Consider the following 27,938-nt stretch of genomic DNA (forward strand, 5'->3'; position numbering starts at 1 on the left):
CAGTCAAATGACTTAGAATTTGCAAAAATATCCCTAAATACTAATGTCTGTAATTCTTTCTGATAGAATATTACAGAACCAATTATTGATTGATGCCATTGGCTCAATATAGGAGCTATTGCTACCTATTCTTTGGTAGTAGGGATGTATGTGGTGTTCCCCAACCCGTATCAGTGATCTTTGGACAAGGCTAACCCAATAATGTGGTAATAACCTGTTTCCATTTTTTCCCCCTTAATTACCAGAATTATATTTTCTTTAAAAATTATGTTAGAGTTTCCCCATGTGGTGAATACCTTGTATAGCTCCAGTGGTGAGCAAATGAGATACTGGTTTACAGTTTAATCATTTTATATTTTAAATGACTGGTGCTTGCAGTTGATAGTATCCGGGTAAACTGGTGCTAGACTAACGAAGACAGATGTTTGTGGTGAAGTACTTGCAAATAACATTAGAAATCATCTATTTCAGTTTAGAAATAAAACACAAGGTACAGAAATTTTGCTGGTTGATTTTATTTTTAAGCACAAAAGCAAGAATTCCAACTACGTTATGAATAGATTGTATTCTGGGTCACAGGTTTGACGTATTTTTATTTAAATTGTAATGTAAACCTATATTAAACTTTTATATCGGTGTTTCTTTTTATCTACACAGTTAAGAGTTTGAGGCAGATGTCTATCATCAATTGGTAGTTCATTTAACTAGTATTTACTGGAGCTAGAATGGAAAAAAACGGCTCCTTTGGTTCTCTTAATTTTTGTTTTGAGACGGAGTCTTAACTCTGTAATCCACGCTGGAGTGCAGTGGTGCGATCTTGACTCATTACGACCTCCACCTCTTAGGTTCAAGCGATTCTTGTCCCTCAGCCCCCTCAGTACCTGAGATTACAGGAGTGTGCCACCACACCTGGCTAAGTTTTTGTATTTTTAGTAGACACTGGGTTTCACCACGTTGGTCAGGCCTGTCTCCATCTCCTGGCCTCAAATGAGCAGCCCGCCTTAACCTCCCAGAGTGCTGGGATTACAGGTGTCAGCCACCCTGTCCGGCAAAATCTGTTGACATTTTTAAGATGAGAACCAGCTGTGGTCCATTAAGTAAGTCCATGCACCAAATGATAGCTTTATTAATAGATTAACTTCTAATTTTTTCTACTCTGGTATAGTGTTGACATGTATTATTAGTCAGGTTTTTGAGGCCCAGGAAATGTCACTGTGTTGCAGCTAATGTCTTACGGTCAGAATTTTGATTTAAGAATCTTCTCTCTGAAAACCTTTTCTTAGTATGTGTCTTGTAATGCTTTTACATTTGGAGATTGGGGTAGACATTCTTTTTTTTGTGGTAGGGGAGATAAAAGCTTTTACTCTGTCTCCCAGGCTGGAGCACAGTGGCTGTCTGCAACCCCCTCTGCTTCCTTCCTCTGTTCAAGCCTCCTGAGTAGCTGGGATTACAGGTGTGCCACTGCATCTAGCTGGTGTGTTTTTTCTTTTTTTTCTTTTTTTAAAAGGGAGTCTTGCTCTGTCACTGAGGCTGGAGTACAATGGCATGATCTCAGCTTACTGCAACCTCTGCCTTCCGGGTTCAAGCAGTTCTCCTGCCTGAGCCCTCTTGATTAGCTAGAATTACAGGTGTGTGCCAGCACGCCCAGCTAATTTTGGTATTTTTGGTACAGATGGGGTTTCATCATGTTGTTCAGGCGGGTCTTGAACTCCTGGCCTCGTAATCTGCCTGCCTCCACTTTCCAAAATGTTGGGGTTACAGGCATGAGTCTCCATGCCTGGCTGGTGTGTTTTGTCTTTTGTTTGTTTGTTTTTTTGAGGTGGAGTCTCGCTCTGTTGCCCAGGCTGAGTGCAGTGGCCAGATCTCAGCTCACTGCAAGCTCCGCCAGCCTCCCAAGTAGCTTGGACTACAGGCTCCCGCCACCTCACCCGGCTAGTTTTTTTGTATTTTTTAGTGGAGACGGGGTTTCACAGTGTTAGCCAGGATGGTCTCGATCTCCTGACCTTGTGATCCGCCTGTCTCGGCCTCCCAAATTGCTGGGATTACAGGCTTGAGCCACCGCGCCCGGCTGTGTTTTGTCTTAATCTGTTCAGGTAATTAATGTCTCTAGAATGTTTTAATTTCTTTCAAGAGGTAGTTAATTACTTTTAATCTGACTTGATTTTATACCAACACTTACCATCGAGTTTGATTATGGGTGCAGTTATAATTCTCCTAGAATTAATTCTTTTTCCCCTGGTAAAAGATTTTAAACTGCCTAGGCTTAATCAGTAAATAATCAGCAGCTATTGTTGCCTATTGTATAGCTTTCTCAGTGAGAATTTCTAGTTAATTTTTAGCTGGTGCTTGAAGTAGTCATACTGAGCTTCTTAACATATATCCCTTTTAACTTAAAGGTTGTCACACTATGTATGTTTTTTTTTCTATTTTCACACTTATCCTCAACATTTTTCAAGGCAAGGACTACTTCCTCAAATGTGAATGAGAGTCCATTTCTGCCTGAGCAGTATTCTGTGTAACTAAAAGCCCTTTAAGCCCTACTGGCTGAAATATTGTGAAATATTTTTCTTCAGAAAAGTAGAGAATTTGACTCCTAATTGTGTTCATGGGATTGTTACATAGATTCAGAACAAAACTGTATTACTTGCTTCATTTTGGTTATGGTCAGATGAAATAGTAGGTTTTAAAAGGAAATTCCAGTGACAGTAGGGAACTAGGTAGCTAGCTCATTGGTTTAGATGCGGGTGCCGGTGAAGGTTAGTGGCTTAGGAAGTAGATTAGATATTTATATCCATTGGACTGGGGCTTAAGCTTAGTTTAATGCCCATGGATACAGATAACTCATTTTGATTTACCTCCAGAAATTGTTACTATGCAATTTGTGCAAGTGTTATCTCACACAAAGGGTATCAGTTTCTGAACATTGATATTTTATAGTTTCTGTATCATACTTTGAAATATTTTGGTCAAGAGCAAAGTTTTATGTCAAAATGGGAAAGGAGTAGTGATAATAAAAAGTTAGTATTTTTTGTGTGTGTGTTAATTCCCATGAATGGAGTAAACTAACAGATTAACCATACTTAGGGGAAATGCCAACTTTTTTTTTTTTTTCCTTTTGAGACAGTGTTGCTCTGTTCCCCAGGTTCAAGTGCGGTGGAGCAGTCATGGTTCTCTCACCTCCTGGGCTCAACCAGTCTTCCACCTCAGCTTTCCTTGCTCTTTTTTAATTTAGGAAAATGTTCCTGTCTATAGCCACTCTTGGGACAAGATTAAACATTACTTTGTTGATGTAGTGTGGAAAACACTTTAGGTTAACAGAGGAGAGAATTAGCAATGAGACTTGTAAATATTTTCACTACAGGAAGATTGGAGATACTACAACTCAGAATAACTTGCCACCATTGTATATGTATAAGAGGGAGTATCATGACAAAAATGATAAAATTTTTAAAGTTCTTGATTATATCATTTATTTTTTAAGAAATCTTTGGAGTTAGGCAGAGCAGTTGGTAGGTGTATTTTTGTAGAGTACCTGGGCCTTTGCATTAAGTTAGTTGCATTTTTTAAAAGCTTGTAGAATTAAAGGACTTTTTCATATGTTGCCACAATGGAAATGATAATGTGGAATGTAGAAAGTTTAGAACTGATGTCCATGTAAGAAGTATTTTGTTCTGTTTTGAATTTTCTCTTTACAAATGTAAGTGTACCAAGCTACTGCTTTTGAGTATCTTTATCAATCACTGGGGTACTAAATTTATTATTACAAGACATTTGAAATTAAGATTTCTAATAGAAACATCAGTTAGTTGAACAACCAGTATTTATTGAGTGCTAAGTGTGTACTGGCCAGTGAATTTAGACACAGGTAAATAGTGAACAAGATAGACAGTGGTCTCTGCCCTGTTGGAATTAAGCGTAAATTTAGTTAGAAATGATACTGCCTGTTTTTATATGAGATATTTTATACCAGTAGTATTTATACTCAGTCAGCACATTTTGCTATGATTCCCTCAGTTACATGAAATTGCCCTGATTTTATAGATCTGAAATTTTATGTGGTTCAGCCTTTTATCACTAGTTGTAATAACTTCTGTGCTTCTGTGGGTGAAAAAATCAGATTTCGCTAATGCTAAATACCACTGTTTACATACCCTTTTAATTGGAACCTTTTTAAGAGTATTTGACCTTACGTGAATTGTTTTTTGTAATGTATATATGAAAAGAATAAGATCCAAACAAAGGCTATTCATTATAATAAATACCCTGATAATACTTCCACTAGTACAGAGAAACCATTTATATCCAGTGCTAAAGGCCAGCCAACCATATAATTTGATATGTATGTTTTTCTTAAGGAAAAGTTGCTGCAGTATTAAAACTATTTTATATGCCTAGGTAAAGAAATAATAGGATAAGATTTCTAAACCCCACTATGGAGATTTTTGCTGGCCTTCTTAATGAAATTTAATAAAAAGAAATGACTGAGAGACAATATTCGTTGATTATTTATCATAAGGTATGTTGAATTGTGCTGAGATAATGTTAGGTTTGAATGAATTCCATTTTCCTTTTACCCAATAGGATGTACAGTTACCCAGCACGTGTACCTCCTCCTCCTCCTATTGCTCGCGCTGTAGTGCCCTCGAAACGCCAGCGTGTATCAGGAAACACCTCACGAAGGGGCAAAAGTGGCTTCAATTCTAAGAGTGGACAGCGGGGATCTTCCAAGTCTGGAAAGTGTATGTATTATTTCATTTTGTCATTATGGTATCTCTTGTGTTTTGAAATAGGGAAGCTAATGCAGTTAAAATATTGTTGTGCCACATAACTTCCTGTATTCAAAATAATGGAAGAGGCCAGCTGCGTGGTGGCTCATGCCTGTAATCCCACCACTTTGGGAGGCCCAGCGGGCGGATCACCTGAGGTCGGGAGTTCGAGACCAGCCTGTCCAACGTGGAGGAACCCCATTTCTACTGAAAATACAAAACATTAGCCAGGGATGGTGGTGCATGCATGTTATCCTAGCTAATTGGGAGGCTGAGGCAGGAGAATCACTTTTACCCAGGAGGCAGAGGTTGCAGTGAGCCGAGATTGTGCCATTGCATTCCAGCCTGGGTGACAAGAGCGAACTCCATCTCAAGAAAAATAATTTTAAAAATCCAAAATAATGGAGGAGACAAGATTGTGACTGAGTGGCCAATTCTAGACTGCAACAGCTAGGTGATTTGAAAGATGTCATTTGACTTTATGTAGTTGAGGTGTGTGTTAAGTTTCTGAGGGTTTTTTTTGTGGGTTATTTAAAAACTAAAATTCAGATAGTGTTCAGTATGTTGATTTTTTAACTTTTTTTTTTTTTTTTTTGAGACGGAGTCTCGCTCTGTCACCCAGGCTGGAGTGCTGTGGCCGGATCTCAGCTCACTGCAAGCTCCGCCTCCCGGGTTCACGCCATTCTCCTGTCTCAGCCTCCCGGGTAGCTGGGACTACAGGCGCCGCCACGTCGCCCGGCTAGTTTTTTGTAGTTTTTAGTAGAGTCGGGGTTTCACCGTGTTAGCCAGGATGGTCTCGATCTCCTGACCTCGCGATCCGCCCGTCCCGGCCTCCCAAAGTGCTGGGATTACAGGCTTGAGCCACCGCGCCCGGCCTGATTTTTTAACTTTTGTGTATTGAACTCCTGTAACTGGAAATATGAAAGGCAGTAAAACATAACAGAAGGTCTGATGCAGTGGCTTATGCCTGTAGCCCCAGATGCTTAGGGGGAGGCTAAGACCCTGGGGATTTAGACTGGTGGGAGGATTGCATGAGGCCAGGAGTTTACTGTGGTCATACCTGTGAATAGTCACTGCACTCAGAACTGGGCAATGTAGCGATAGCCCAGGTCTAAAAGATATTTAAAAAAAAAAAAAAAAAAAAATTACGGGAAGTGCTTTATAGTAGAACCAAGGGCCTTTATTACAGGGAAATCTGTACTGGCTCTGTTTCTTCCTGGTTGCTCCTGGTGTAGTCTAGTGCCAGTGTATTTGCTAACTCATATCTTCTGTACATTTGATTTTAATCCATTATTTTGTTTATGTTAAAGTGAAAGGAGATGACCTTCAGGCCATTAAGAAGGAGTTGACCCAGATAAAACAAAAAGTGGATTCTCTCCTGGAAAACCTGGAAAAAATTGAAAAGGAACAGAGCAAACAAGCAGGTAAATGGGTTTTCTGCTTGTTGAGTATATAGTTGGGTTAGTTACGTAAGGCACTTGAAAGTATATGTTGGAATAGTGGAATATAAAGCAATGTAATATGAAACTTGGGGAGTGTGAATTGGGAAGGGTATTTGTGTGGGAGGATGTAGATTTGTGCTGCAGTTCTGTGATCCTTAGTGGGGATTGTCTACATCCTGTGGACATTACTGCCCCTAGACAGACTTGTCCTTCTCATCCCCAGTAGAGATGAAGAACGATAAGTCAGAAGAGGAGCAGAGCAGCAGCTCCGTGAAGAAAGATGAGACTAATGTGAAGATGGAGTCTGAGGGGGGTGCAGATGACTCTGCTGAGGAGGGGGACCTACTGGATGATGATGATAATGAAGATCGGGGGGATGACCAGGTGAAAACCACGGGAAAGGAAAGAAAAAGGTGGTGGAGGGGGGCTCAGGGACACATGGAGTGCCTCTAACTCCATCCTATTTGTGTCTGTTTCTCACAGCTGGAGTTGATCAAGGATGATGAAAAAGAGGCTGAGGAAGGAGAGGATGACAGAGACAGCGCCAATGGCGAGGATGACTCTTAAGCACATAGTGGGGTTTAGAAATCTTATCCCATTATTTCTTTACCTAGGCGCTTGTCTAAGATCAAATTTTTCACCAGATCCTCTCCCCTAGTATCTTCAGCACATGCTCACTGTTCTCCCCATCCTTGTCCTTCCCATGTTCATTAATTCATATTGCCCCGCGCCTAGTCCCATTTTCACTTCCTTTGACGCTCCTAGTAGTTTTGTTAAGTCTTACCCTGTAATTTTTGCTTTTAATTTTGATACCTCTTTATGACTTAACAATAAAAAGGATGTATGGTTTTTATCAACTGTCTCCAAAATAATCTCTTGTTATGCAGGGAGTACAGTTCTATTCATTCATACATAAGTTCAGTAGTTGCTTCCCTAACTGCAAAGGCAATCTCATTTAGTTGAGTAGCTCCTGAAAGCAGCTTTGAGTTAGAAGTATGTGTGTTACACCCCCACATTAGTGTGCTGTGTGGGGCAGTTCAACACAAATGTAACAATGTATTTTTGTGAATGAGAGTTGGCATGTCAAATGCATCCTCTAGAAAAATAATTAGTGTTATAGTCTTAAGATTTGTTTTCTAAAGTTGATACTGTGGGTTATTTTTGTGAACAGCCTGATGTTTGGGACCTTTTTTCCTCAAAATAAACAAGTCCTTATTAAACCAGGAATTTGGAGAAAAAAAACCCTGGTTTTTTATTTTTGTATTTTATTATTGTTTACTTCAAACTTTGTTTTACAGCGTCCTCCACAAAACCTCTAGAATGTACTAGATACATTTTTCTTGGAGTCATAATCATGATGCATACCAACACAACACTACTCAAATTATATTTCATTGAGTTGCATGTTGCATTGAGGAGTGAAATAACTTGACATACAGTGGAGATCGTTTTTCAAAATGGCTTTTACATCCTAATGAAAGTTCAGTGCTTTGTGGTCCAACTGGCACCCTTTTTGAGGTTTTTGTTGTGTGCTAAATTGTTTTGTCCTTAAATAGGAGAGACTCAAAAACAAGATTTCAGGAAAATTGCAACAGCTGGACAGTGGAACTCCCCCTGCTTTCTTCTGTTTTGTTCTTTTAATTACTATTTATAGCCTCAGTTACCTTCTGAATTCTGAAGTGTATACCTCCATGTTGAAAATAAGAAAACTCTTATTTCCTGATACTCCACAGTCTGCCTTCCCAGGTGATTGAGAACATAAAGAATGTTACATTTATTTTACCCTAAATGATCTTTTACCCCTATTAGCTGATCTTTGTGTTTTCCCTCAACTTTATTAATTACAGTGATTGGTTTTTTAGCATCCAGTCTTACTTAAAATGAGTATATTAAACAGCTGCCAGTGTTGTGATACCTCATCCTTGAAAGGCTTAGTTGATTTGTGTTTTAAACTTCAGTTTTTCCAGCACAGCAGAAAATGGCATTTATAATTTTTGTGCACACAGACCTTGGATTCCCCTATAAAGTTGCTATTGTTTCATAGCATGCAGCACTGGCCTTTTTTCATCCTATACATTACAGGCAAAACTCATGTCTTATTTATAAGGATTTTATAGATCATTTTCTATATCAGGTGACAAAAGTAGAAAAGAATGAAGAGGCTGAACTATGAACTACCCTTGGAGCCCATATACATGATACAGGCAATTTCTTTTGTATGTCAATTCGGTCAAAAATACTACCCACTTGATGTTTTCTGATCTGATGTGAGCTCATGTTACACAGACTTTTAGTAAGTAACCCATGACTAGAAAATAAACTGGATGCTTAGGAGAGAGTGTCAGATGTATAAGATGCTAATAAAACATGTTTAATATTATGTTGTTAGCTGTAAGTTTTTGGGAAATACTGGAAAAATTAGTCCACAATCAAGTGTCTACTTTTCACTTCACTGTAGGGCCTCTGTCCCTGCACAGAGCAGTCTATTTAGCTGTGAATATCACAATCTGCAGATGCTCAAGTCCCTTACATAGAATGGCATAGTATTTGTATGTAACCTATGCATATTCTCCTGTATACTTTAAATCATCGCTACATTAAAATACCTGATAAAATGTAAATGGTATGTAAATAGTTGTAACTACTTTTATTTGTATTACTTTTTAAAGTTTTTTCTTTCCTAGTATTTTCGATCTATAGTTGGCTGAATCTGCATGTGCAAAACCCACGAACACGGAGGGCCAACTATACATTTAATTCTGTAGGAAAGCAGATATTGAATGAAGCTGTGGAAAGCACTTCTTAATATTAGGTTGGTGCAAAAGTAATTGTGCCTTTTGCCATTACTTTTAATTAGCCGCCATTACTTTTGCAAATAGCTGTAGAGCATGATCACACATTGAAAATCTACACATACATATGGTAGGTTTATTGTTGGAATACTAACACATCTAGTTTGTGTTGATGAGGAAGTCGTTTCACACTCTTGGTTTAGGCTACTGTGGATTAAATATCCTCATGTGTTTAAGACAACAGTACTCTAGGTTTTCTGTAATCACAGGTGTGCTCATTTAATACGTTGACATTTAGGTTCCTAGGCCAAAACTGTAGCCAAGTAGATACTGGGATTGAAATACCATATGGTAAAATGCTTTTTGAAATCTGATCCAATGCAGATAAGTACAGGCTTTTTGGGAAAGGAGCTAGTGTTTTTAAAGACCATTTATCAGATGATATGCTTTTAGTCAGTGTGACATTACTTAACCCTGGGCCCTGCAAAGTAAGAATTGAGTTGACTCAATAGAAATTCAGAATAGTAGGCATGGTGGTGCAGGTAAAGGGGTTAGATCTGACAGTTAATAATTGAGGGATTTCTGATTCAATAATTGAGGAATTTCAGATTGATAGTCTGATTACACTAGTTGGAAGTAAGATTTAAAAGTAAAAACAATTTGAGATAAAATTCAGAACACAAGTTTCTTAATATGCCATGAAATCTAAGAAAATGTCAGGAATGCAGTTTTCATTCAGGGTTAGAAAGCAGGAGACGAGGTAGATGAATAAAACATCCATAATAACATTTTTTTCTGATGCTGCATAATGTATAATTGGGAAACTTTGGAGCCCTCTGCCTAGGATACTTCATAATTTGCCGTTGTCTTAGTGGGATGAGCTAACTGAAAGCTGTCGGGTGAGGAATGGATTCTAAATTTGGGATTCTCAAAAAGAGGGCTCGTCTTAGATTTCACTTCTGATGTTAATATTACCCGAACATGCAAGACCTGCAAAGACTGTGTGATGAGTACCTGTTAAGTGGTTTAAAGGCTCTTTTTCAGAGGGAATGGGGTGTAATAGAAAAGGAAAGTAATGTAAATGGCAACACAAAGGTGGTAAATTGGAAGGAAATGAACGGGTGTCAAATTAGGATTGGGAAGAATGTAATAGTACAATAGAGGTAACCCATCATTTAAGCCATAAGAGAACCTTGAAGTGTCAACATACAAATCCACTATAACTTGGCAGTATGTTTTACTCAAGTGTTAGGGGAAGCAAAACCCAGTCTATAATGTAGAAAGTACAGAACAGGTGATACACTATATGGCAAGTACTAGTGTTTTGAGATAACCTTGATGAAACAATGTGCTTGTGGAAGTAGCTGCAGGATAGAGAAATCGTGTATATTTAATGAGATCAGCTCAGGAACATGCCTGGCCTGTCAGCATTGACTGACCAATTTTATTTCAGGGGAAAACCAGAAAACATACTCATTCCTACTGACAGTTGACCTTTTTATTAGGAGAATTCAGCTACACTGATGTCAAATGGAGTGTCAGTTTCTGGACCCTAGTTCACATCACATTGACCAAGAAAATGCATTCCATAGGAATGTAGAAGCAGCCAAGAAAAAGTACCCTGGCCAGAAAACCAGTTGACAGTAGTAAACGTATTATTTAGAAATGATTAACCAGTTAATTGTTACATATAATATGTGGATTATGGTCTGAGTACCTTTAGGAACCTCATTCACACTAGGAAGAGGCACTCTTTCTCGAATTTTAGTGTTTGAACTTGGTATAAAGCAAAAATGTAGCCAGTTAAACTGCAGAGTAAGAGAACATAGACATACCTGACCAGACAAAAGCTTTCCAAATGTTAGGAGACAGGAAGTAAAAGTAGAAAACTGCAGAATTTGTGTTTGCATTAGTGACTTTCAAGTTAAATCTCAATTTTGAAAAGCAAGGCTGCTTTAAAGAGTATTGGAGTTAACACGTTTTGTGAGTAGAACTACAAAGCATAGAGGAAGAGGGGAGAACAGTAATGGGGTGAATGCAAATGACGGATTCATAGGAAGGAGTTGAAACCCAAGGTAAATGCAGATAGGAAGAGGAAAGCATGTTGGATTGTGTTTTCAACAGGCACTCAAGTAAAAGTTTGGAGAAACATGCCCTTGAAACAAATGGTAGAGCCAAATATTTGATATAGTCTGACTTAACTCCATGGGTTTTGGACCTTGGAAGAGGAAATGGTGTCTTTGAACTATAGTCTGTAGTCCTAGAAATTGGATAAACTATTTCCCAAATAGAGGTAACAGACTAAGATCCTAGCAACTTCTCTCTAAGTTAACGAAAGGGAAAAAATATCCCCATGCCATTTTTCTCTTCATTCTACTACTGAGGACTAGAGTCATTCATAGACTGAACAGTTTCAAGAGCATATTGACAAGTGCCTGGCTAACAGCTGAAAGTCTGCCATTTCATGCAACTTTGTTGGGCTTTAGAGATGAAGCAGGAATATAGAGAAAATACAGTTTGTCCTACCCACAACATGTATCTTAAACCATTTCTTCTGGCCCAGAAGACAAACTTTTCTAAATATCTTGGAAAAACGTGCTCATGAGTTTCTACTTTTTTTTTTTTTTTTTTTTTGAGTCTTGCTCTAACACCCAGGCTGGAGTGCAATGGCACAATCTCAGCTCACTGCAACCCCTACCTCTCAGGTTCAAGTGATTTTCCTGCCTCAGCCCTCTGAGTAGCACTCAACACCAAGCCTGGTTAGTTTTTTGTGTTTTTAGTAGAGATAGGGTTCCCCGTGTTGGTCAATCTGGTCTCAAACTCCACCTACCTCAGCCTCCCAAAGTGCTGGTATTACAGATAGCCACCGTGTCTAGCCAAAGTTTGTACTCTTAATGCCTACCATGGACTATTACGAGCACCTGGCAGTGACATTGCAGGAGTTCTTTTTTTTTTTTTTTTTGAGAGGGAGTGTCGCTCTGTGGCCCAGGCTGGAGTGCAGTGGCCAGATCTCAGCTCACTGCAACCTCCGCCTCCCGGGCCCACGCCATTCTCCTGCCTCAGCCTCCCAAGCAGCTGGGACCACAGGCGCCCGCCATCTCGCCCGGCTAGTTTTTTGCATTTTTTAGTAGAGACGGGGTTTCACCGTGCCAGCCAGGATGGTCTCGATCTCCTGACCTCATGATCCACCCGTTTCGGCCTCCCAAAGTGCTGGGATTACAGGCTTGAGCCACCGCGCCCGGCCCATTGCAGGAGTTCTAAAAAAAGACTTGGTCTTTCCCACAGGGACATTAATGTGAAAGAGGTCCAGTGACAAAGATTCAGTCACTTTTGCAGACCCTCACAAACCACAATAATGAAGTTGCAATGAATTTGGGACATAGCCTTCCCTCCCCAAAATTCTCGATCCAGGAATCCACCTGTCAAGTTCAATGACTCAGACTCCATTTCTAGTGTGGTCGTTGGTTAACAGCTTTACTAGTTTCCATCCAAGCTTAACCTTTCTATGGACCATAATGTCTTGGTCTGCTGCATTTATTGTCCTTCCCTGTTTTAAGGATACTAAGTTTTTAAAGAGGCATGAATACTTACTTCAAAGTCCCCGTTGGCCCTCCTGGGGGAAATTGCCTCAAACCACAGGGTAGTCTGGTAAATAACCAGCTAGAGCCAGCTGCCAGCCCAACTTTGCCCAGATCTACAATGTTCTTCAAATTAGTTTCCTTATTCTCCCCCAAACTTACCTTTTCCCCAGAACTTTATATCCACTCTCCAGAAAAGCTTCTGTAGCACCAGTTTGGTCAGTCCCAAGGTCCCAGGTGCCACTGGGGTCTAGTTGACAAAATTGTTTATATGGTTTGGCTGTTTCTCCACCAAAATCTCATCTTTAATTGTAATCTTCATAATCCGCATCCCCATGTTGAGGGAGGGACAAGGTGGGAGGTGACTGGATCTTGGGGGCAGTTTCCCCCATGCTGTTCTTGTGAGAGTTCTCATGAGATCTTTATGAGGGGCTCTTCCCCTTTCGCGTCCTACACAAACCCTGTCTCGCCTGCTGCCACGTAAAACGTGTCTGCTTCGCTCCGCCACGATTTTGTTTTCTGAGGCCTCCCCAGCCATGCAGAACTGTCAAACAAGACTCCTTTATAAATTACCCAATCGTGGGGAAGTATTATACAGCAGTGTGAAAACAGCCTAATACAGTTGTTTTCAAACATGCTGGAAATGCTGTGATCTGCTCTGCCACTGCCCCCATCCTGGGCTGACCCTCAATATTTTTCCTTTTAGTGGTGACACAGCTCTTTGCCTTGAGAAGCAGGAGTAGCCCTTGATAGAATCTAGTTCCCCAGGGGAAATCTAAGCAGCTTTACCTTCTCACTGTTAGCCCTCCACCTCTGGAGACAGCCTTAGTGTTCACTCTTTTATCCCCTCTCACCTGGGAATACAATCGTCCCTGTAACATAATGGCCCTGCTGTCCCCTCACCAACTGCCCCAGCATGGGGATCAGGAATATGGCAGCACTCCTTGGTGAAGTATATGCTGCCTTGTTTTAAGCACTTACCTGAATGTGTAGAGACATCTTTCCTCAAGAGTTTCTCACTTCCTGAGGAGTCTGCAGTCTTCATTCAAATGTCTTAATGGCTCATTTTTCAGAAATCTCGGTAGGTCTTGGGAAGCGTTGTCCTAGCTTTGGTTTATCTGAATAGTCCTATTTAAACTTTTCCCACACAGATGGCAGCCTCTTGCCTGCCCTTCTGTTTGTACACTTGTCTATTTTCTCTTTCTTTAAATGCCTTTTGGGTGTTAATACTTCATTGGTGGTTCTGTAGCCTTGCCCCCCCTTCTTTTGCAACTTGAAGGCAATTCTCAATTCTCTTTTTTTTTTTTTTTTTGAGACAGTCTGGCTCTGTTGCCCAGGCTGGAGTGCAGTGGCTCGATCTTGGCTCACTGCAGGCTCTGCCTTCCGGGTTCACGCCATTCTCCTGCCTCAGCCTCCCGAGTAGCTGGCACTACAGGCGCCCGCCACCATGCCTGGCTAATTTTTTGTATTTTTTAGTAGAGACGGGGTTTCACCGTGTTAGCCAGGGTGGTCTTGAAATCCTGACCTTGTGATCTGCCCGCCTCGGCCTCCCAAAGTGCTGGGATTACAGGCGTGAGCCACCATGCCCGGCTCAATTCTCTTCTTGAGCACATTCGTCCTTAGCAGCTTCTGAATATCCCACCCACAATTAAGGTACAATCTGGTGACATAACTTTTTCCCTAGGAAGAAATGTGCTACTCAAGACTAATAGCCAAGGTTAAGAAAATGCATTAGTGTATTTGTTCTGTTTAGAAATAAAGAGGGAACATCATATTTTATAGCTACTGTTAGTGCCCCATGTGCCTTCTAAGTATCTTTTGAATAGTTTTACTTCTCTCCATCTTGACAGCTACCATCCCAATCCAAGCTTCCATCACCTTGCTCCTGACTTACTGCAGTATCCTCCTGTCTACCCTTCATCCACTTTTATCTTTTTCCTATCCCTTGTTCATACAACAGCCATATTGTTTTTATTTCAAAACACATATAATCAGGGCACTTCTCGAATTAAAACCATTTCTGGCATTACTTGCCCTTAGGATAATAAAACTTTTTAACACAGTCGACAAGGCCAGAGATAGCCTGACCCTTGCTGATCTGTCCAGCCTCTACTATATGTCCTCTTACTTTCTCTGTTCCAACCACACTGGACTTTGTTCCTCTTACTACTCATGCTCCTCACCTATTTGGTTCCCTAGTTAACTTCTTTTCATCTTTCAGATTTCAACTTGTGTCACTTCCTCCAGAAAGCCTACCCTTTCTTTCTTAACCAGGCCGATAGGCTGTCAAAACCGGGAATCTCTTCTTTGTAGTACTACAATCTTACTCATTGATTTGTATGGTTATTAATGTGGGTTGTATGTTGTTTTTTTAATTAGAATGAAACTCAGAGCAGGGACCACATCTATTACTTGTGATTAATATATTCCTAGTGGTTAGCACAGTGTCTAGAACAAATATATGTTGAATGAATAAATTGAAAAGGGAGAGGAAAAAGGGGAGGACTGGCTCTCTGTGAGGCAGTCTTGCAAACAGCAGAAATGCAAAGCAAAGCTGAAGAACTAACTATTCACCACATACCTAGAGGAGTGTTGTAATGTCTTGTGCCAGTCTCAAATGGGTGCATTCTTATGGGTAAGTTTTACTACAACTTTCACTATAATAGTTCACATTCCTCTCCTAATGTCAGTCTCCAACAAATCCCTCAGTAATTCATAATCAGTACTCTCATGCCAAGGATGAGAGAGGAACATTATCCAAAAAAGTTAGGTGTGGCCATTGCAGTTCATCTGTCTTTTTTTTTTTTTTTTTTTTTTTTTTTTTTTTTTGAGACAGAGTGTTGCTCTGTTGCCCAGGTTGAAGTCCAGTGGCACGGTCTTGGCTCTCTGCAACCTCCGCCTCCCAGGTTAAAGCAATTCTCCTGCCTCAGGCTCCCAAGTAACTGGGATTACAGGCACCTGCCACCTCGCCCGGCTGTTTTTTTTGTATTTTTAGCAGAGACGGCGTTTCACCATGTTGGTCAGGCTGGTCTCGAACTCATGACCTTGTGATCCGCCCGCCTTGGCCTTCCAAAGTGCTGGGAATACAGGCGTGAGCCACCACGCCCAGCTGTTCATCTGTCTTTCAATACCTTTAAGTTCAGTTTCCTTTACAAAGCCCACTTTTTTCTTAGTGGGAATCACTTGTACCATGCAACACCTGCATTCCTTAATTTTTAAAGTTAAAACATTTATATACTATAAAATGGACACATCTTAAACATACAGCTTGATGAAGATTTACAAAGTAAACATGCCTGTTTTTTTGTTTTTTTTTTTTTTTTTTTTTTTTTTTTGAGGCGGAGTCTCGCTCTGTCGCCCGGACTGGAGTGCAGTGGCCAGATCTCAGCTCACTGCAAGAGACGGGGTTTCACCGTGTTAGTCAGGATGGTCTCGATCTCCTGACCTCGTGATTCGCCCGTCTCGGCCTCCCAAAGTGCTGGGATTACAGGCTTGAGCCACCGCGCCCGGCCAAACATGCCTGTTTAAACACCACTCTGATCAGGATGTGGAACATAACCAGCACTCCAGAAACCTCCCTCCCATCATTACCACCACTGGTTATCCTAGCCACTCTTCCGACTTGTATCACCATAGATAGGTTTTACTTGTTTTGAAGCCACATATAAATGGAATCATGGAAGTTTGGGCTTCTCTGAGAGCAGATCTTCAGAGAAAAAATCTTGAGTACAGTAGTTTATTTGGGGTTTGGCTCCAGGATGCAGGAGTGGGAAAGATGGTAGAGAGAGACAGAAGAAAAATCAATAGAAGAGTGTTACGCAGGTTGGATATATAATGCTTCCCAGAATTGTCTGACCAAACATTAGGCTGACATATTTTTCCACTAGCTGCTGTTTCCAATTGATTGGGGGATGCCCCAAGGAGGTTAACTTCACTGCAATTCTGAGCTGTAATTGACCTTAACAAGCTCCAGCAGTACTGAAGGACATTTGGATTATTTTCAGTTTGGGATAATACTGCTATGAACATTCCTGTACACGTCTTTTGAGAACATGTATGTGTATATTTCTGATGAGTATATAATGGGGTGGAATTGCTGGTTCATAGAATATGTGCATATTCACCTTTAATAGAGGTTGCCAACCATTTTTCTAAAGTGATTATACTAATTTATATTCTCACTATCTGTAAATGAACATTTCATTTGTTCCACATCCTTGCTGGCACTTGGTATTGATTGATATCCCTTTTAATTTTAGGCTTTTTAATGCATGTATAGTGGTATCTCACTTGGTGTTTGTTTGCTTTTTTGGTAAGTTTTTTATTGAAGTATAATTTACATACAGAAAATCACACAAATTGTTTACAGGTGTGACTTTTCACACAGTGAACACATGCAAAAACCAATATGAAATTAAGAGTTGGCACATCACCAGCACTCCAGAAGTCCTATGCATGTTCTCTTCCAGTTACTATACCACTATCCCAAGGATCATCTTTTAATTCAACAGCATAGATTTATTTTGCCTGTTTTTCAACTTCAAATAAATGAAATAATATATTATGTACTCTTGTGTCTGGCTTCTTTGACTCAACAATATGTCTATGCAACTCACCTGTATTGTTGCATGTTGTAGTTTGTTCATTCATACTGTTGTATACAGTATTGCATTGTATAAATATACTATATTCATTCTGTTACTATGCATTTGGGCTGTTTCCAGTTTTGGCTATTATGAATAAAGCTGCTATGAACATTCTAGAATTGTCTTGTTGAACATATGTATGCATTTCTGCTGGGTATAAAGCTTAAAAAGGAAATTACTAGAAAATAGAGTATTGCTAATGTTACCTACCTGCTATTTTCACTGTAATTTCAGCCATTCTGGTTGATGTGTAATAGTGTCATATTAACATTTTTTCTTTGCTTTTATAAAATAAATGTTTTTATGTTGGAATAATGTTAGATTTACAGAAAAGTTACAAAGACAGTACAGTTCTTTATATACCCTTCATCCAGTTTCCCCTTATGTTAATATCTTAATGTTAACATGGTACCTTTGTCAAAACTAAGAAACCAACACTGACTGTCACATTACTATTAACTACAGATCTTATTCAGATTTCACCAGTTTGTGTGTGTGTGTGTGTGTGTGTGTAGTTGTGCACTTTAACCACCAGCATAATATATAAAAGTGTTCCATTGCCACAAAGGAACCCTTGTACTACCCACTTATTGTCACACCTTATCACCCATCCTTTCACCACCCTCCCTAACCTCTGGAAACCACTAATCTTCACTGTAATTTTGTCATTTCAAGAAGTTATGAATGGCATAATATATATGTGATACAAACATAGCATATGTAACTTTTTGAGAATGGGTTTCCTCTCCACAGTATGATGCTCTTGAATTCCATCCAAGTTTTACTATATGTACCGATAGTTTTTCGTTTTTTAAAAAATTGCTGTGGATGTACCAGTTTGTCTAACTGCTAACTCATCTATTGTAGGACATTGAGTTATTTCTAGTTTTGGGCTATTAAAAATAAAGCTGCTATGAACATTTGTGTATAAGTTTTTGTGCATATAAATTTTCATTTCTCTGGGATAATTTTCCTGGAGTGTGATGGTGGATAATATGGTAAGTATATGTTTAGTTTTATAAGAAACTGCCGAGCTATTTCCCAGAGTTGGTACCTCATTTTAAATTCCTACCAACAATAAGAGATGCAGTTCCTCTGCATTTTTGCCAGGATATAGGATTGGCACTAGTTTTTATTTTCACTGTTCTAATAGAGATGTATCGATACTGGCTTTTGTTTGTTTGCATTTCCGTAATGGCTAATGATGTTTAACATGTTTTCATGTGCTTATTTGCCATCCATATGTCATCTTTGGTAAAACGTATCTGCATGCCTCTTGCCCATTTTATAATTGGATTGTTTTTTTAACCATTGTGTTGAGAATTCTTTATATATTCTAGATTAAAGTCCTTTGCCAGGTGATTTGCGAATATTTTCTCCCAGTCTATAACTTATCTTTTTGTCTTAACAGAGCCTTTTGCAGAGCAAAAGTTTTTAATTTTGATGAAGTCCAGTTTATCATCTCCCCTTCCCCTTCCCCTTCCCCTCCTTCTTCAGATGAAGTCTTGCTCTTGTGCCCCAGGCTGGAGTGCAATGGCGCGATCTCTGCTCACTGCAACCTCCGCCTCCCGGGTTCAAGCAATTCTCCTGCCTCAGCCTCCCAAGTAGCTGGGATTACAGGCACTTGCCACCACTCCCGGCTAATTTTTGTATTTTAAGTGGAGACGGGGTTTCACCATGTTGGCCAGGCTGGTCTTGAACTCCTGACCTCAGGTGATCCATCCACCTCAGCCTCCCAAAGTGCTGGGATTACAGGCATGAGCCACCACACCCGACCCATTTTTCTTTCTTTTATGGATCGTGCTGTTAGTGCTATTTCTAAGAACTCTTCACGAAGACCTAGGTCCTGATGATTTCTGCTATGTTTTTTCTAAAATGTTTTATAGTTTTACATTTAAATATATGATCTATCTTAAGTTATTTTTGTACAAGGTATGAGGTTGAGATTGAGGAGGTTTCTTTGTGTGTGTGTGTGTTTGTGTTTTCCAGTGGATATGCAATTTCTTCAGTGTGGGAGTTCCCTGTTTTGTTCCATTGGTCAGTGTTTATTCATCTACCCATACTACATTTTTGATTATTATAGCTAGATATTCTTAAAATTGGGTAGGGTGACTCCTCCCACTTTCTTCTCTTTTTTTCCCCAAAATTGTTTGAGCTATTGCCTTTGCCTTACCATATGAATTTTATTTTTATTTTATTTTATTTTATTCTTTTGAGATGGAGTCCCGCTCTGTCGCCCGGGCTGGAGTGCAATGGCCAGATTTCAACTCACTGCAAGCTCCGCCTCCCGGGTTTACGCCATTCTCCTGCCTCAGCCTCCCGAGTAGCTGGGACTACAGGCGCCAGCCATCTTGCCCGGCTAGCTTTTTGTATTTTTTAGTAGAGATGGGGTTTCACCGTGTTAGCCAGGATGGTCTCGAACTCCTGACCTCATGATCTGCCCGTCTCGGCCTCCCAAAGTGCTGGGATTACAGGCTTGAGCCACCGTGCCCGGCCCTTATTTTTATTTTATTTTATTTTATTTATTTATTTATTTTTTTATTTTTTGAGACGGAGTCTTGCTCTGCCGCCCAGGCTGGAGTGCAGTGGCCGGCTCTCAGCTCACTGCAAGCTCCGCCTCCCGGGTTCACGCCATTCTCCTGTCTCAGCCTCCCGAGTAGCTGGGACTACAGGCGCCCGCCTCGTCGCCCGGCTAGTTTTTTGTATTTTTTTAGTAGAGACGGGGTTTCACCGTATTAGCCAGGATGGTCTCGATCTCCTGACCTCGTGATCCGCCCGTCTCGGCCTCCCAAAGTGCTGGGATTACAGGCTTAAGCCACCGCGCCCGGCCTTATTTTTTAATTTAATTTTTTTTTTTTTTTTAGATGGAGTCTTGCTCTGTTGCTCAGGCTGGAGTGCAGTGGCATGATCTCAGCTCACTGCAAGCTCCGCCTCCTGGGTTCACACCATTCTCCTGCCTCAGTCTTCTGAGTAGCTGGGACTACAGCCGCCTGCCACCACACCCAGCTAATTTTTTGTATTTTTAGTAGAAACGGGGTTTCACCGTGTTAGCCAGGATGGTCTTGATCTCCTGACCTCGTGATCTGCCTGCCTCAGCCTCCCAAAGTGCTGGGATTACAGGCATGAGCCACCGTGCCTGGCTTCCATATGAATTTTAGAATAAGCTTGTCTATTTCTAAAAATATTGATTAGGTTGTAAACTAACAGCCCCACAGTTTGATCTTGCCCGCTGCCTAGATGGAGCCAATTTATCAAGATGGGAATTGCAATAGAGAAAGAGTAATTCACACCAGAGCCAGCTGTGAGTGAGACTGGAGTTTTATTACTCATCAGTCTCCCTGGGAATTTGGGGATTGGAGTTTTTAAGAATAATTTGGTGAGTAGGGAGAAAGTGAGTCTGAGTTTAGACAGGGAGTTCTGATTGGCCAGAGATGAAATAATAGACAGTCAAAGCTATCCATCCTCTTGTGCTGAGTCAGTTCCTGGGTAGGGGCCACAAAACCAAATGAGCCAGTTTATTGATCTGGGTGGTATCAGCCCATCCACTGAGTACAGGATTTGCAAAATATTTCAAGTACTTATCTTAGGTTTTATAATAGTGTTGTTATCCACTGGATCAATTTGGGAAGGGTCAGAATCTTGTAGCCTCTAGCTGCATGAATCCTAAACCATAATTTCTCATCTTTTGGCTAATTTGTTGGTCCTACAAAGGTATTCTAGTCCCCAGGCAAGAAGGGGGTTTGTTTTGGGAAAGGGCTGTTATTATCTTTGTTTCAAACTATAGACTGTACATTAAGTTCCTCCCAAAGTTAGTTTCACCTACTCTCAGGAATGAACAAGAGCAGCTTAGAGGTTAGAAGCAAGATAGAGGTTAGGTCAGATCTCTTTCACTGTCTCAGTTATAATTTTGCAATGATGGTTTCATTATAATACAAAATATGTTAGATCTGTATATTAATTTGGGAGAATTGATGTCTTTGCCATGCTTAGTCCTCCAATCCATGAACATGTTATGTCTTTCCATTTATTCTGATCTTTAATTTCTTACATCATTTGTTTGTAGTTTTGACCATACAGATCCTGTACAGGTTTTGCGAGATTTACACTTAAGTATTTAAGTATTTTTTTAATGATTGTAAATGATATTGTGTTTTAATTTCACCTTCTCCATGTTTATTGCTGCTCTATAGAAATATAATTCTTTGAGACCAACCCGGGCAACATCATGAACCTCCATCTCTACAAAGCATACAAAAATTAGCCAGATGTGGTGGCACATGCCTGTAGTTCCATCCATTTGGGAGGCTGAGGTGAAAGTCTCCTTTGAGTTTGGGAGGCAGAAGTTGTAGTGAGCTGAGACCATACAACTGCACTTCAGCCTGGGCAACAGAGCAAGAACCTGTCTCAAAAAAAAAAGAAAGAAATATAATTCAATTTTATATGTTGATCTTGTATCCTGTAACCTTACTGAACTCTTTTACTGGTTTTACTGTTTCTTCTACTACTATTTTTACTGGAGTACAGTGGCGTGATCTTGGCTCACTGCAATCTCCGACTCTCGGGCTCAAGCGATTCACCTGCCTTAGCCTCCTGAGTAGCTGGGATTACAGGCACCCGCCACCACACCCAGCAAATTTTTGTATTTTTAGTAGAGATGGGGTTTCACCATGTTGGCCAGGCTGGTCTCGAACTCCTGACCCCAGGTGATCCACCCTCCTCAGCCTGCCAAAGTGCTGGGATTGCAGGTATGAGCCATCGTGCCCAGCCTTTTTTCTTTTCTAAGAGATGGAGTCTCCCTACATTGCCCAGGCTTGTCTTGAACTCCTGACCTCAGATGATCTGCCCACCTCGGCTTCCCAAAGTGCTAGGATTACAGGCATGAGCCACCATGCCTGGCCCTGTTTGTTTTATAATAGCACCCTAATGAGTGTGAAGTGGTATCTCAATGTGGCTTTGATTTGCATTTACCTAATTATTAATGATGCTGAGCATCTTTTCATGTGCTTATTGACCAGTTGTATATCTTCTTTGGTGTAATGTTTGTTAATTCAAGTTCTTTGCCCATTTCAAAATCAGGTTGTTTGTTTTAATGTTGAATTGTAGCAGTTATTTATATAGTTTATATAGCAATTCCTTATAAGATATATGACTTGCAAATATTTTTTTTCCCATTTTGTGATTGCATTTTCACTCTGTTGGTAGTATTTTACAGTGTTTTTGAGGATATCTCTTTTTATAGTTGTTTTGAGTGGTTGCTCTAGATATTACCTTATACATGCAAGATGGATTACAGTATACTACTATTGTTTTACCATGTCAAGTGAAATGTAGAAAATTTGCCTTATTTACATACTTTACCCTCCCCATTCATAATACAATTGTATTAAATATTTCCTGTACTTATTAGAGAACCTCATTAAATAATTTTATGATTTTTGCTTCTACTGTTAGCAGTGGCAGAGATCTGAGTTACCCCAAGGTACCAGCAGCCTATGTGTATGGGTCCGTAGTAACTTCAGTCCTTGCCTCCTCCTCAGAAGAAATTCAACTGAGGGGCATAAAGCAGAAAAAGAGACGAAGGCAAGTTCCAGAGCAGGAATGGAAGTTTATTTAAAAAGGCCTTAGAATAGGAAAGAAAGGAAGGTGCGTTTGGAAAAAAAAAAAAAAAAAAAGCAGGTACGTGAAGTTTAATAGAGAAGGTTAAATGCCCTGTTTAACCATTATCCTAGGACTTTTGTAAGTTTGCCTGTTGCCCATGATTCTTCCCTTAGGGTGGGTTTTCCACATGCCCAGTGCTTTCCTTACCCTTTGGAATCAAGCCCGCTCAGTGTTCAGGGAGTTATATGCATGCCCAATCTGAGGCTTTCTTACTTTTTCTGGTGGAGTGTACCCAGAAAATCATACTTCACCATTTTTGTCTCTTAACATCCATGCCCAGGAAGTTGCTTCTCCCTGCAACCTGCATTCAGTTAACAGGTATGGACCATCAGGAAATGGCCTTTCCCTGGCCCTGCCACATTATCATTTTTAGAGGGGTAATGTGATAATTGCCGAACCATCACCGGACATTTCTAATGGGTGCAGGGACAGCCCTCTCCTGTGCCACTCATGCATGACTACCTGTAACACTACCATCAAATGTAATCTTTTTAAAAATCAGGAAGAGAATTTTGTTGTTGTTGTTGTTTTGTTAACCATGTTTTTACCCTTTTCATTGTCCTTTTCTCATTACTGCTATGTAAAGATTCCTTCTTTTATCATTTCCCATTTCTTTCAAAAACTTCCTTTGGCCATTTTAAAGGATAGATTGGCTGGCAAAATTTCTTAATTTTCCTTTATTTGCAAATGTCTTTGCCAGATGCAGTGGCTCATACTTGTAATCCCAGCACTTTGGGAAGCCGAGGTGAACAGATCACTTGAGCCCAGGAGTTAAAGACCAGCCTGGGCAACATGGTGAGACCCTGTACAAAATTAGCTGGATATGATGGCACACGCCTGTAGTACCAGGTACTCATGAGGCTGAAGTGGGAGGATCAATTAAGCCTGGGAGGACAAGGCTGCAGGGAAAAAAAGAAAAGAAAGAAAGAGAGAGAAAATGTGTGTAATTGAATTTCCATCCTGAAGGATATTTTATGCACATAAAATGTTGGGTTGACTATTCTCTCAGCACTTGAAAAATGTGCCACTTCCTTCTGGCCTCTATGATTTCTCATGACATTTAAATTGTTCCCCTCTGGTTCGAGTTGGTATTTGAATTTAAAAAATAAAATAAAATAAAAATAAAAATAAACGCAGTGTTGTCCCCTTCTAGGTAATGCACCTTTGGCTGATTTCAAGATGTTTTCTTTGTCCTTAGTTTTCAAAAGTTTGAATATGATGTCGTTGTTGTGGATTTCTTTGGGTTCATCTGTCAGGAGTTTCCTCAACTTCTTGAATCTTTAGGTTTACGTCTGTTGCCAAATTTGGGGAAAATCCAGCCATTATTTTTATGAAATTTGTTCATTCCCATTCTCTTTCTCTTTTCTAAGACTCTGATCACACAAATGCTAGATCACTTTTCTTTGCGTATATTTTCTATTCTTTCATTTGTTGTATGCATATTTAAAATTGCTTATTGAAGCATTTTTATTAAGTCTACATTCAAATCTTTGTCAGATAATTTCAGTATTTGTGTCATCTTGGTGTTGGCATCTGTTATTGTTACGGGATCCTTGGCGTGTCACTTTTCTGGCCTGAAACCTCTGGCCAGTGGTGCCTTTGCCTGAGTTTTGCTCAGGCCTGTGGGCTCATTCTGCCCACTTGGATTTGGAGGCTGCACTCAGCTCACACTACCAGCATGGATCCCACATCTGCCAAGGATGAGTCAGGCATGGAGTGGGGAGGGGTGTGTAAGCAAGTCACTGCTGCAGTCAGACATGCTGGCTGCTGCAGTAGGGCGGGCAGCTCCAGGTGCTGGCAAGGGCCCTGGCTCTCTGAGAGGCTGTGACTGGACCAGGCACACTGCAAACAGCTTCCCTGGCTAGCACCAGGAAATGCAGTGGTGCCTGGAAGCTTGGAGATGCCAGGCACTGCAGGACCCCAAAGAGGGAGTCACAGTCCTGGCTTGGGGAGCTCCCAGGTCTGGGTTCCCTGAGGAGTCACAGCTCTTCTCTCCTTCTGTTCACCTGCAACGTGGCAAACAAGGGGCATGTTTCAGCCGTGTTTGTATTATAGCTCTTCTAGCTCCACCATTTGGTGGGTCCCGAGTTCTTGTCCTGTGACCAGGAAGAATGAGGTATGCAGACAAGTGGAGGGTGAGCAAGATGAAGAAGAGCTTTACTGAGCAATAGACAACTTACAGGAGACCCACAGCAGGGTCTGCAGCCAGGGTGTCCCAAGAGTGTTCAGATTCTAGTAGAGAGGAGGCACTAAAGTGGGTTTCTCCTCTCTGCAAGCAGGTCTTCCAGTCATCTTCCCAGCTCTCAACAGAGAGGAGGCCTTAGAGTGGGTAGCTCCTCTCTACAGCTGGTTGTCCTGTCCTCTGCTCAGCTCTGGCTGAACCCAGGGCTTTTATGGGCCTCAGAGGGGAGGAAGTGTGCACAATTGGTCCATGGGCAGCCATGGGTGACTGGAAAAAGGCACTACAAGTTCCCACTCCATGGGACTGGCAGCCCAGCCCCCAGCCCTCCTTGGCCTGAAGGTGGGGTCTCACCAGGGACCCACCACCTTCCAGGAATCTATCTGCTTCCTGCTGTCATTTATGGTATCCTCCCAGACTTTACTCTGACATGGGAAGGGGGAATAGCAGGGAGAAGCCAGGCAGTGGGAGCAGGTGCTTCCGACCCTGCGAGGGCAGGGGGCATTCCCGGGTCCCTAAGAGTGCAGGGATGTCTGTGTCTCCAGTCAGGGTTTGGGTGGCTGCAGCTGCGTGTGGGGGTGGGGGGGGGGGGACAGCACTCTTGCCTACTCTTCTGAGTGGGAGGCCCAGGGCTGCAGCTGCAGTTTTGGTGGCTGCAGCTGTGCCCTGGAGGACAGGGATCCTGTCTGCTCCCAGCCCCCAAAGAGCGCAGGGAGGCTCGGATCTGCAACCACAATTTGTGCAGCTGCAGCTCCGCCCAAGAGGGCGGGGCTCCTGTTTCCTCCATGGAGTGGGAGGCCCGATCTGCAGCCACAGTTTGGGTAGCTGCAGCGGCATCCAGGGACTTCCTGCCCCAACTCAGAAGCGGCGGGTCTCCCGCCTGTTCCCTCCAGATCCACTAAGCATGCAGCCCCGGGTGCGCTGCTGCAGCTGGTGTGATGGTAGTGGCAGGCCATCTGGAGCAGCCGCTGCCATCATTGCCTCATTCAAATTGAGGTTCTTCTGGGTTCTTGGTATGACAAGTTATTATTATTATTATTATTATTATTATTTTTTTTTTTTTTTTTTTGAGACCGAGTCTCGCTCTGTCGCCCAGGCTGGAGTGCAGTGGCGCGATCACGACTCACTGCAACCTCTGCCTCCTGGGTTCAAGTGATTCTCCCGCCTCAGCCTCCCGAGTAACTGGGACTACAGGCCCCCGCCACCACACCTGGTATTTTTTAGTAGAGACAGGGTTTCACCGTGTTAGCTAGGATGGTCTTGATCTCCTGACCTCGTAATCTGCCCGTGTCAGCCTCCCAAAGTGTTGGAATTACAGGCGTGAGCCACCGCACCGGGCCAGGGGGAAAATTTCTAATATCTGGCAATAAATCTTTTGTTTGCTATACTTTTTTATAGTAATCTTTTCTCAGATTAAGGACACACTCTTTCATCACTACTTAAAAACGTTTCTAAAAAAAGTTTTTATTTATTTTGTTTCTATTGCTGCTGAACAAATGCATAGCAAAGTTTTTTTAAAAATCCTGAATGGGTATGGCATTTTATCAAACGCTTATTCTCCATCAATTGTGACAACTGCATTTTTATCCTTTAATTTAAATGTCAAATCAATGTTATATTTTTGGAATAAACTCAACATCATATAACATTTACCCTCTTATAGATTGCTGGATTTGTCTTGCTAATATTTTATTTAGAATTTTTGTGTCTATGTTTATGAGAGCAATAGACCTATAGGTTTCTTTCCTTTTAACATTCTTTTCCAGGTTTTGGTGTCAAGGTTATGCTGGCCTCTTAGTATGAATCGGGCTGTATTTTCTCTTTTTCTAATCCCCGGAATATTTTGTGTAATATAAATATTATTTATTCTTTAAATGTTTGGGAATTTTAACTTTTTTTTCTTTTAATTTTTCTTTTGCACACAGACCTCGGGGGTCCCAAGAACATGTTCCCCTGGATTTTTTTTTTTTTTTTTTTTTTTTTGAGATGCAGTTTCGCTCTTTCGCCCATGCTGGAGTGGAATGGTACAATCTCCGCTCGTTGCAACCTCCTTCTGCTGGGTTCAAGCGATTCTCCTGCCTCAGCCTGCCAAGTAGCTGGGATTAAAGGCACCTACCATCATGACAGGCTAATTTTTGTGTTTTTAGTAGAGAAGGGGTTTGCTACATTGGCCAGTCTGGTCTTGAACTCCTGACCTCAGGTGATCCACCCGCCTTGGCATCCCAAAGTGCTAGGATTACAGTTGTGAGCCACCGTGCTCACAATTCACTTCTGAGAATAAAGTCTTTTTGATCAGAATCAGGTGAAGGCTGATGAACTTCAGAAACAGCTGGAGTTTACATACATAGAAACATTAAATCTTGACAGAGATATTTAGCATTACTGGAAACATTGAACTGAACCAACAGACTTGTCTTCTTACTCTATTGTAAGATTGTAATGATTGGGAGAAATCAAAAGTATCTACAAATTTAGTTCAGGCAAATCCTGAACAAGAGGTTTTGGCAAAGAAGTCACGTCAAACTAAAAAGAAAAAGAAGTCTTTCAACTCCCAGAAGACAGAATAGAATAAAGCAGTGTAATATCTCAGTGACATTTTAGAGAATGCATCTATTGAATTATTCCTAGATGCAAGTAAATTGTCCACATCCAGAGTAGAACAAGTTGCACAAAGAAATAATTCAGAACTTGAGCTGACATAAGCTGTGGAAAATTATTTTCTAGCACAAGATGTGCAAACTGTTACAGTGAAACAAAAATGTGGAAAATCACAGCCAAGCTGTGCTCTGAAAGAACACTCTTGTCTAACATAGCCAGTGTACAAGATTATAGTAACCAAAACAACATGCTATAAAAATAGACACAGATCAATGGAAC

General features: G+C 41.0%; 1 protein-coding gene and 1 pseudogene across 14 annotated transcripts in view; both read left to right on the forward strand.

The window, feature by feature from the left end:
- LOC104656262 (heterogeneous nuclear ribonucleoprotein C) overlaps nucleotides 1-8,829 on the forward strand; it is a 61,506-nt gene extending 52,677 nt beyond the window's left edge. For 10 of the 14 annotated variants that reach the window (XM_030931510.1, XM_030931519.1, XM_030931509.1 and 7 more), the window contains 4 exons: nucleotides 4,582-4,739; nucleotides 6,077-6,190; nucleotides 6,432-6,592; nucleotides 6,692-8,829. In XM_030931510.1, coding sequence (XP_030787370.1) covers nucleotides 4,582-4,739; nucleotides 6,077-6,190; nucleotides 6,432-6,592; nucleotides 6,692-6,775 — 517 coding nt within the window. In that variant the 3' untranslated portion in view covers nucleotides 6,776-8,829. Of the gene's footprint in view, nucleotides 1-4,581; nucleotides 4,740-6,076; nucleotides 6,191-6,431; nucleotides 6,662-6,691 lie in introns of those variants that run through there. The other 4 variants (XM_030931517.1, XM_030931515.1, XM_030931522.1 and 1 more) reach the window with 2 other exon arrangements.
- A 1,152-nt stretch (nucleotides 8,830-9,981) lies between these two features.
- Nucleotides 9,982-27,874, forward strand: LOC115892011 (annotated as a pseudogene).
- Nucleotides 27,875-27,938: the final 64 nt, after the last annotated feature.

The sequence above is a fragment of the Rhinopithecus roxellana genome, chromosome 5, assembly GCF_007565055.1.
Source record: "Rhinopithecus roxellana isolate Shanxi Qingling chromosome 5, ASM756505v1, whole genome shotgun sequence".
Taxonomy (NCBI): Eukaryota; Metazoa; Chordata; class Mammalia; order Primates; family Cercopithecidae; genus Rhinopithecus; species Rhinopithecus roxellana.